The 10,270-nt window shown below is 59.9% G+C and overlaps 1 protein-coding gene across 2 annotated transcripts; it reads right to left on the bottom strand.

The window, feature by feature from the left end:
* On the bottom strand, positions 1-9,655 carry AK1 (adenylate kinase 1). 2 transcript variants are annotated; one of them, XM_005908448.3, is made up of 7 exons: positions 9,573-9,655; positions 6,337-6,375; positions 4,764-4,799; positions 4,418-4,581; positions 3,489-3,605; positions 490-681; positions 1-239 (listed from the first exon to the last, which is right to left on the bottom strand). In XM_005908448.3, exons 2-7 carry the CDS (start codon positions 6,341-6,343, stop codon positions 171-173), a joined length of 585 nt encoding a protein of 194 aa, XP_005908510.1. In that variant the 5' UTR covers positions 6,344-6,375; positions 9,573-9,655; the 3' UTR covers positions 1-170. The 2 variants fall into 2 exon arrangements, with proteins under 2 accessions (XP_005908510.1, XP_070235040.1); XM_070378939.1 differs by lacking the exon at positions 9,573-9,655 and adding an exon at positions 8,072-8,092.
* Positions 9,656-10,270: the final 615 nt, after the last annotated feature.

Raw genomic sequence — 10,270 nt, 5'->3', positions numbered from 1 at the left:
TGTCCTTGGAAACTCCTTTAGTGCTCGGCTGTCCATGAAAACAGGATAAAGTGGCTTCCTCTGCCTGTGCTCAGCCGGGCAGGGTGGAGGCGCTGAGCTCAGGCCAGGAAGGCCTCGAGTCAGGACGAGGGTGGGGCGGGGCTCTCGCTGGGGAGGGGGCTCCAGCTTGGCTACTTGAGGGCGTCCAGGTGGGTGCAGACCTGGGAGAAGACATTGTCCACAGAGCCTTCAGCGTTGACCTGTAGGGAGATGGGCCATGAGGGCAGGAGGCCTACAGGGCTTGGTGAGGGGGCTGGGTGGACCCCACCAAAGCAGGGGGCTGAACCCCCTGAGAGGCCAAGCCAGGGTCCCCAAGCCCAGCCACAGTGGACAGCAGCCTCTTGTCCAACCAGTGAGGGAAACCAAGGCCCAGTCAGGAGGGCTGTCCCAAGGTGACAGCAATTGGAGGCCACGCCAGGCAAAGACCCAGGTTTTCTCTCGGACCCGCACCTTGCGAACAATGCCGCGTTTCTCGTAGAAGGCGATGACGGGCTCTGTGGCCTTGTAGTAGGTTTCCAGACGCTTCTTGATGGTCTCTTCGTTGTCGTCCACACGTCCGCTGGTCTCTCCGCGCTTCAGGAGCCGCTTGATCATGGTCTCAGGGCCGGCGTCCACATACAGCAGTAGTGTGGGCTGTGCGATCTGCAGGCAGGGTGCTGTTTACAGAAGGTCCATTCCTGCCCCCTGGGGCCACCTTCTCCTCCACTTTCCACTTCTGAGGCCCACCTGAAACCCACCCATTCCTTCCAGCCCTTCCCCAAGGCAGCCTGCGGAAGCTTGCTCAAACCGATCTGCCCTGCCCCTCCCCTGCTCACACCTCTTCCATGGCTCCCCAGTGCCCTCAGGAGAAAGTCCTAACTGCTCACCTGACCTGCCCTCCTCATCTCATGCTCCTCATGCCTTTGCTGTCCTGGCTGTGGCCACATGACTAGCTGTGGTCGGGCTCTCATCCCCTCCTCGCCAGGTCTCTGCTCGTTCTGGGAACCTCAGTCAGAAACCCTTTCCCTCAACACCAAGGGCTCGCCTTCCGATTTGAGCTAAAATCTCATTCCTCTAGGGCAGTCTTCTCAGATGCCCCCTCCCCCACCCCAACTACGACCCCAGCTCTCTGGGATGCTCTCCCTGGTGGCTCAAACAGTAAAGAATCTGCCTGCAATGCAGGAGACTCGGGTTCGATCCCTGGGTAGGGAAGATCCCCTGGAGAAGGAAATGGCAACTCACTCCAGTATTCTTGCCTGGAGAATCCCATGGACAGAGGAGCTTGGCGAGCTATATAGTCCATGGGGTCTCAAAGAGTTGGACGAGACTGAGCGACTAACACGCTCTTTCACTTTCTTGCAATCAGTCCCCGTTACTTCTGCCTTGAGCTTGTCTCAGGAGTGTGTGCGTGAGTGCTCAGTTGCTTCAGACTCTGCAACCACATGGACTGTAGCCTACCAGGCTCCTCTGTCCATGGGATGATCCCAGGAAGAATACTGGAGTGGGTTGGGTTGTCATTGCCTCCTTCAAGGGATCTTCCCAACCCAGGGATCGAACCCTCATCTCTTGCAGCTCCTGCATTGGCAGGCAGAGCCATGGAGCTACCTGGGAAGGCTTGCCTCTGGTTATTTACTTAACATCCCTCTCCCAGGCAGGCCTGGAGCCCCTGAGGGCAGGTAGATGCATCTTATATCTGCAGGGCTGACCGAACCTGACAAAGGAACAAGGGCTGAGTGAAGGGGCGAGGGGCTGCTTAGCTCTGGGGGTTCTCAACAACGTCACTGTCATTGGAATAAGCATTTCATCAGCGGAGGTTTGGAAGGACCAGGTCGACCAGTCCTCCTTCAGTGAGGCCCAGGCGCCCCCTGGTGGCCAGAGGCTGGAGGACACAGTGGAGCTGGGCCCTGTGCCAAGTCCAGCACCCACAATATCACCCACAACAGCCCCAGAAAGGATGGGGTCTTTCATTGACCACATTTTCTAGACATGATTGTCACGGCCTGAAGTGACATCACAAAGCTGGTACATCGGGACATGCTCAGGGCTGCCTGGCATCGGACTTCAGGATCCATGGCCTCCTAGCTCGAAGGAAGCCCAGCCAATCCCCATCTCACAGATAGGGAAACTGAGTCCCAGGCCAGGATAGACACTTTCTTGAGGTCCTTCAGCCTCTTAGAGGTCGAGAAATACAGTGTTGGGACACTCCTGGTGGTCCAATGGCTAAGACTCCTTACTCCTGATGCAGGGGGCTCAGGTTTGATCCCCGATCAGGGAACTAGAACCCATAAGCTGCAAATAAAAGCCCAAATGCTGCAGTTAAAGATCCCGTGTGTTGCAACTAAGACCTAGAGCAGCCAAAAAAATTTTTTTTAAGAAATATGGTATATTCCTACTGGGTGAGGCTCAAAGCTGTGGAAGCCCAAAGATGGCCCAGTCTCACAGAGATGGGCACTGGAGATGGAAGTCTGTCCTACCCCAGCCCCCTAAGATGTCAGGTCCTCCCCATATATGGCCCTGCTGCTGACAACCGCCCCTGAGTCCCCATCCACCCTTGCTGACCTCGCCCTCCTCCTGAGAACTCGCAGTTTCCTCTGTTTCCCCATATGGCCTGTGACGTCAGAGATACTGGCATACATCAGAGGCGTGTGTATGTGTGTACATCTGTGTGTGTGTACATGTGTACAATCTCTGTGTATACCTGAGTACATCTGTGTGTATCTGTACGTGTGTACACACGCCTCTGCCTTGTGCTCATGAGTCTGTCGGTACTTGTGTGTACATGAACCTGTGCTTGTATGTACCTGTGGTCACCTACCTGTACATGTGTGTGTTTGGGTGAGGTGTTCCCACCCTGGAGAAGATCCTCCTGGAGGGCACTCATGCCAGGCAGCACAGAGCCCTCCTCTTCAAGGCTGTCTCTGTCCAGCCAGACTTCCTGTGGTGCCTGGAAGGGGACTAGACTCCCCCCATGGCATTCAAGACCTCAGCCAGGCCTGCACCTCCCTCCCCACGGTACTCCGAGTTGCCCTGCCCCACAGACTCTGTTCTCCCCACACCCCCTGACCTTCCATGCTGCTTCCTGCCCCTCTGACTGTGTGTTCACGGGATGCCAAGCCCCACTTTTGAAGGTGCATTCTCTCTAACCCCCATGCTACTTTTCAAGGATAATGTCTGTCCCCATTTTGCAGTTGGAGACACGGAGGTTCACAGGCAGAATGATTGGCCCAAGGCCTCAAACAGCTGAATGGGAACCCTTGGCCAGGTTTGTGAACTCCCCAGCCTGCTGCCTCCTCTTCTACTCATTTTCCTCTAGACTTCAGAAAGGCCTCCAAAGAGTCATCCTGGGCTTCCTCCTTGCCCACCCTGCCACCCTCCGATGGTCAGTCTATCTCTCCCTCGTCTCAAAACTGCCCATCACGGCAGCTCCTGCCTGCCCGCTCTGTGTCACAGCACCCCCAGGTTGCACTTACCCTCCGCTCAAACTCCTCCCCCTGCTGCACCTCCCGGGGGTAGCCGTCGATCAGAAAGCCTTTGGAAGTATCTACCTTGGCCACCATGGCGTCTCGGAGCATGTCCAGTACTGTCTCCTGGGGGCGCAGCAAAAGAAGGGGGGGTCATGAGCCCCTCTTCTCCAGGCTCCGCTCGAGCCTCTGCACAAGCCAGCCCACAGTTAGAAATGCTCTCTGCCCTAACACAGATTTCCCAAACAAGCTGCCCTCTCCAGGAAGCCTTCTCTGAATTGCGAAGACTTAACTGATTGATCAGGCCATTCATTCATTCATCCATTCATTTCTTCATTCACTCAATAATATGATTGGGCCCCTCCTTCCAGCCTCCTGTCTGAGCCCTGAGGACACAGCTCTGAACAAAGTAGACCTTCCCTGTCCTCAGCACACTCACAGTCTGCTGAGGGGACAGACCAATACACAGTTCACTTATAGTTTCCAAGAATGACATGGGCTATATACTGGCAAAGAAGCAGGGGTGGGAGTCTAAAGTGGGGGGTGGGAGTCTAAAGTGGGGCGGGTCTTGGCCCAAATCTGAGGGAGTCAGCAAAGTCTGAAAGCTGAGGAAGAAGGAACATTCCAGGCAGGAAGGAGTGTGGTGAATGTGAGGGGATAGAAAGGCCAGGGTGCAGGGAGGGTGGAGAGCTGGGGCCGGGGGTAAAGACTAGGGGGTGTGGGGAGGGGCGCTGAAGGGGGTCGGCAGGCAGGTCCTGGAGGCTCTTGGGAGCTTCTGGAAGGAATTTTATGCCAACGGCAATGAGGACTCTCAGGAGGGTTCAGGGCCAGGGAAGGTCATGGTCAGCCCTGCCGGTGTGTCATGGGCTTTGCTGGCTGGCGTCCACGCAGGGCCACCACCACCCCCACCAACCCTCACCCCGCCAGGGCCCACTCACCAGTGGCACCAGCTGCCCCTTCTCCATGATTTCTGACAGCATCTTGCCCCTAGCCGAGCCCGAGCTGACCTCGGCCCGCAGGAGGTCTCCGGTGGAGAGGTGGGTGTAGCCGTACTTCTGCACAATCTTCTCACACTGGGTGCCCTTCCCCGAGCCGGGCCCGCCTGCAAGCGCCCACCCACTCAGAAGCCCCAAGAAACGGGACCCCTGCAGGGACGGGGTGTCTGCCCGGGCCACCCAGAGAGGTGGGGGCAGAGCCCAGGGTGCCCCCCAGGCCCAGACTCCCACCGGGAGGCCTTTGAAGCCGCGCCCTTCTCACTGCCTCACCCGCCTGCCTTGGACTCACCCACCACAAAGATGATCTTGGTTTTCTTCAGCTTCTCTGTGGGAGAGAAGAGGGGAGCGGAGCTTGGTGAGTCACTGGACAAGGAGCCAGAGGCACCTCTGAGGTCCCAGGCCTGTGCTGAGCCCCAGGCAGAGGGACGGACACCGCTCATGTTCGTGTCAGGGAGGCAAATGAGTCAGCCCAGAGCGAGGGATACGGGGCGAGGGAAACGCAGAGACCGGGACAGGCCGGGGAGGTGAGGCTGATCCAGGCGGAGAGACCCGCAGGGACCAAGGCCTGGAAGTCACGGGCTCCGCACAGGCCATGAGGGTGACGCTCAGGGGCTCAGACGCCCACCCTCACGGCCCCTCCCTGTGGGCAGCTGGACCAAGGCGCTGGGTCACCTCTGGCTCTAGAGTCTTCCATGATGCGGGGGTCTGTCCCCGAGCAGCAGGCCCCCATGGTCCCGGTCTGCTGTGTCCCCCAGCCTTCCCCCCTCAGGCTCTGGGCCTGCCCATCGCCTGCCTCCCCTAGGCGGTACCAGTGTGGAGTTGGCAACCACAACATATGTTGCCCTGGAGACGGTTGCTGGGGAAGAGGGCTGTGGTGGGCACATGGAACCCTTGCTTAGAGAGGGCGGGAGGGAGCTTGCGTTTCAACCTCTGCCTCAGAACTCCACCAGACCGCAGCCCCACCATACAGAAGGGACTGAGGCCTGGAGGCAGGCGCCTGCTGGGACTGGGCGGGGGGCGGGGGGCGCCTCTTTCCAAGCTGCCCGGGCTTCTCCGTTTCTCAGGGAAGTAGGAGCTCTGTGTGCCAATGGGGAGGTGAGCTTGGCAAGCTCCCAGGGGTCTTGAGGAGCTGCTAGAATGACTTCCATGGGCTTCCATCGTCTGTGGCCGTGTGAAAGGGTACAAGCCTGGGAGTGGCGGTGGGGGGGCGGTGCGCCCACACAGCCCAGGGCACCTATGTTCAGAGCCCTGGGGGTAGAAGGATGACTGCCGGCTTCAGGCGCCAGCAGCAGCCAGGCCCACTGGGCTCCTTTAAGAGCCGCCTGGGCCAGGACCCAGTGCCAGGGATGGGATGGGTGGTGTCGCCAGGAGGCGGGCCAGCCGGGCGCTCTGCCCACGTCTCCCTGCAGGACCCAGCCCGCAGGAGCCAGGAGAGCCCAAGACACCCTGAAGACTCAACTCCACTGGTCCGGGAGAGGGGCAGGAGCGTGTCCTTGTTTGCCTTGGCATTTGCACACTTGGGGCCTCTCCGCAGGGCAGGCCTTCCCTCACTAGCGCTGTGCCCCCCCTCCAGAAAGAGCCAGAGATTCAGCTCTATAAATACCAGTGTAGGAGGTGAGCTATGGGGCCCTGAGAAGCCTCAAGGAAGCCTCATTCCTTCTAAAATTAATCTTGGAGCTGGTACATCAAGCGAGAGGCCCAAGAGGCCTGAGAAAGATGCTGGAGGCCCCCAGACAGGTCCTTCTGGCAGCTCCAGAGCTACCTCCAAACCGTCCCCGCATGTCTCCCCAAAGCACACCCCTTTAACAGATGGGCACACTGAGGCCCAGGCTGTGAGTGGGCAAGGAGAGGCGCTTCCATACCTTCCATCCTGCTGTGATCCGGGCAGCCGAGTCAGCGCTCTGCAAGACAAGGGCACAGGCAGCCAAGTGAGGGGGATTTCTTGGACATCCAGCCTCTGACCCCGGCAGCCTCCCAAGGTGGGGGCCAGGCCCTGGCCTGGTCTTCTGGGGATGGAGGGGCCGCTGGGGGCAGGGGAGGCCTGGGAGGCTGGGAGATATTACCGAAGTCACCTTTCCTTGGGGTGCCTCCACTGCCTCACCTGTCTCACGCAGGGCAGGCAGCAGCCCCTTCCGCCCACCCAACAGTGAGGGTGACAGCCAGAGGCGTAAACAGCGGCTCCTGCAACTGCTGAACTGTTTCCCTCCCAAGTCCCGGAAAACAGGCCCTGGGTTTGCGTCTGCCCAACACCTTGACAACGCTCCCCAGAGCAGGATGAAAGCCCGGGAGGTGGGAAGGTGTCCTCATCTAGGAGGGGTTTGGACCAGGATGCTCAAAGGGACACAGAGGCCCGAGGGGAGAGAGCTGCGGGTCTGTACTTGGTCCACACCTGCACAGTTCTCAACTGAGCGAGTTCCCCGGCTCCCGCCCCTGTAATGTTGCACCCAATACCTGAATGCCCTTCCCCAAGAAGCTATTGTTGAGGACTCAGTTCAGGTCCCACCTCCTTCAGGAAGCCTTTCTGGACTCTGCCTCCGCTCCCACACTGGCAGGTGACCGGCCTCCAGCATCGCACACACCACGCTATACTGGGCCTCTCTGCTGTACTGCAGCAGAGTTGGGTGGAAGGCCTACCTTCCACCCCGACATGGCCCCTGCCCCCTCCCTGCCTGAGGACCTTGCACCCCATTTTCCCCTCAGCTTGTCAATCAAGCCCAGTGCCTCTTGGGACCACACCCCTCTGCAGCCACAGTTCAGAGGTCTCCCTCCCTCTCCCCTTCCCATCAGTCTCTCTGGAGTTGCCAAGACACATCTTTGGCTCCCACTTCTTCACTCCTCACCCCCCAGCCCTCCCCAAGGCTCCCAGCAACCACCACAGACTTTTTTGCCTTAACCTTTGACCCCAAAGCCTGGGCCAGCGTTCCTTCTGCCAGGGACCCCTGCCCGGTGCCCCTACTCTGCCCTCTCACTGTTGGCCTCAGGTGCCCTGGACCCTCATCTCTGCCCAGCCAGCCCAGGCCTCTCTCCCCAGCCTCCCAAAAACACAGCCCCTGGACAGGCCCAGAGACCCCCAGCCTCTAAACAGCCCTTACATCATCCGAAGCCACGTACTCTATCACCCAGCCAGAGGCCCCGGTCAGCATGAACGCCCTTCTCCCCACCCACCTCCACCCCACACAAGCACGTCCCAGCCCTCTCGCTCCAGAACTTCCCTCCAGTCTGTGTCCTCACAGCCACTTCCTTGTTCCAAGCAGGGAAACTGGCCACTGCCCAGCCTCCCGTGGGCCTCCCCACCTCCACACCCCACCAGGCAACCTGCAGGATTTTCTCTGACAAGCATCAAACCACATCCTTGCCTGCTTGAAAGACTTCCACCTGAGGCCCCCTCCGTCCCCCAAATAAACCATAACGTAGCTGACCGAGCCCAGCAATCTGGCCCCCTTGGGAACTCTCCCCTGGGGGCCACTGCTTGAGTTGCTTGAAGCTCCCTCACTCACCACAATCGTGTCCCACCTGCAGGTCCCAGCTAATGTTCCACCCAACACCTGAATGCCCTCCCCCAAGGAGCTGTTGTTGAGGACTCAGTTCAGGTCCCACCTCCTTCAGGAAGCCTTCCTGGACTCTGCCCTCCACTCCCACACTGGCAGGTGACCGGCCTCCAGCATCGCACACACCACGCTGTACCGGGCCTCTCTGCTGTACTGCAGGCCGGTGTCCCACGCCTCCGGGCCTGGCCCTGGCTGAGCATGGGGCTGGGGCCTCACTCCATCCTCACAGCCGTCTTGGGAGGGAAGTGAGGCTTGGGGAGGAGGAGAGATCTGCTCCAGGGCCTGGCTGGGGTCACACTGGGGGCGATGTTCTCTGCTGCCCTGAGCCTGGCATCTGCTAGGTCCTTCAGCAGCTTGCTGACCGTCCTGCCTGCCATGGGGTATGAGCTATAGCCTCTTTCCTGCTGAGTGTGCTGAAGGAACGCTAAGAGCTGCCAGTGGCCCTCCGCTGCTGGTGGGGGAGGGAGAGGGTCCTCCTGGCCAGGGACAGCCTGTGGTGACGCCCTGAGGAGTGGCCTGGACCCCGACCCCACCCCACCCCACCCCCTCCTGGTAACCTAAGCCCCTCTGCCCTGCTGGCACCTGCCGCTTCTTGGTCCAAAATAACTTGGGTTGTGAGGAGTCCTCACAGAGGCCAAGGGTCCAGGGCAGAGTTGGGTTACGGCCTCAGCACCCAGGCCTTATAAGGCCCCCAGGTCAGGACCACGGCAACTCCTCACATGACTGGGTGGCCTGCTGAGGGGCCCAGAAGGCCGAGGCCCAAAGGGACCGCGACTTCACCTCAATCACAAGGCAAGACTAGGGCAAGAGCCAGGCCTCCCAGCTCCTGACCAGAAGCAGCCTTCTCAGTGGTTGGCAACTGGCTAGGGTTCAAGTCCCAACTCTTATCACTCAGCTGTGTGACCTTGGGCAGCTGGGGTCCCCTCTCTGGGCGAGAGTCCCCAAGCCTAGTCCAGCTGCTGCTGGAGGGTCCCAGGTAGGTGGCTGAATGGCACTCAGGAAAGGCCCCACGGACTGGCTCAGGGGTCCCTCTGAGCCCCTGCCCTTTCAGGAGGCTGGGGCAGGGGGCCAAACATCCAGGGGGCTTCCTGTCCCCCCAGCACTCAAAATGACATGCCAGGATAGCTCCTCCCAACACCTAGGCTAACCCTTCCCAGGTCCTAGGGTAGGGAGCCCAGTCACAGCTCTCCTCCCAGGTCCCCAGCTGAGACGGGCCAAGGGCAGGGACCTGGAGCCCCAGGAGTGCCAGCAGGACAAAAGGGTGACTGTCACGGAGGCCAGGAGGGACAGCAACACACACACACACACACACCCATCCCCAGGACACACACAGTGTGGCACAGACATCTAGTGCAGAGCCTGGGGAATACCGCCAGGCAGATACTTACAGATCACAAACTGGGATACGAACACAGCCTTACGAAGCCTGAGGAGACCCCGACACGCACAGACACACAATTCCCCCAGGTGCGTGTAGCTTCCCCACTCCCGGCAGGGGCGCCCCCCGCCCTAACACACGTGCACAAGCACACACACGGGCACACACTGACCTGGGGGAAGGGTGAGGGTGGGCACAGGGGCCAGTGCGTGCCCTCCCTGTCCTCGCCAGCCGCCGCAAAGGAGACTATTTATAAGGCTGTCAGCGGCGCGCGGCATGCCGGGAGCCAGCGCTCCGTGATGGCAGGGAGGGAGGGAGGGAGGGAGGCAGGGAGAACGGACCGGGAAGGGAGGGGGCGCTGGACCGGAGCGGAGCCCTGGTGGGAAGCCAGGCCATGCACCCCCAGGTGGCACTGTGCAGCTTCCCGAGGGGTTTTCATTCCTCTGTTACTTCCACTGTACCTGCATCACTCCAGGGGGACCGGACCAGACTTCTTCTATGACCGCTGGGGAAGCTGACGCCCAGAGAGGAGAGGCTCTTTGCACAAAATCCCACAGCAAATCCATGGCAGAGAGAGAGGCCAGAACCGGGGTGGAGGGGACCAAGGTATGTGTTCTGGGGGCTTTGCTGTCCAGACAAGCCCCCAGCCCCTCCTCAGATCCTGCCCTGAAGTCTCTGGGCCAACAGCCACCCAGAATTCCTCCTCCTCTGTTGGAAGGGGCCTCAAGAGCTTCTCTGGGACTGTAACTCCCCAGAACTCTGAAGATCACCCACATATCCATCTCCCAGCCAGTGGCTGCGTGCGTGTGTGCATGCTCAATCATGTCCAACTCTTTCTAACCCCAGGGACTGTAGCCCGCCAGCCTCCTC

The sequence above is a fragment of the Bos mutus genome, chromosome 11 (genome assembly GCF_027580195.1).
Source record: "Bos mutus isolate GX-2022 chromosome 11, NWIPB_WYAK_1.1, whole genome shotgun sequence".
Classification (NCBI taxonomy): Eukaryota; Metazoa; Chordata; class Mammalia; order Artiodactyla; family Bovidae; genus Bos; species Bos mutus.
The sequence above is the reverse complement of the archived record's forward strand: the minus strand, read 5'-3'. Positions and strand labels throughout refer to the sequence as shown.

What these genes read in the sequence shown, in the direction of transcription:
- AK1 (XM_005908448.3), bottom strand. An exon ending in CAAGATCATCTTTGTGGTGG is followed by an intron (nt 4,582 to 4,763) that starts GTGAGTCCAAGG and finishes GGGCGCTTGCAG; the next exon opens with GCGGGCCCGGCTCGGGGAAG. An exon ending in AGGGGCAGCTGGTGCCACTG is followed by an intron (nt 3,606 to 4,417) that starts GTGAGTGGGCCC and finishes CTGCGCCCCCAG; the next exon opens with GAGACAGTACTGGACATGCT.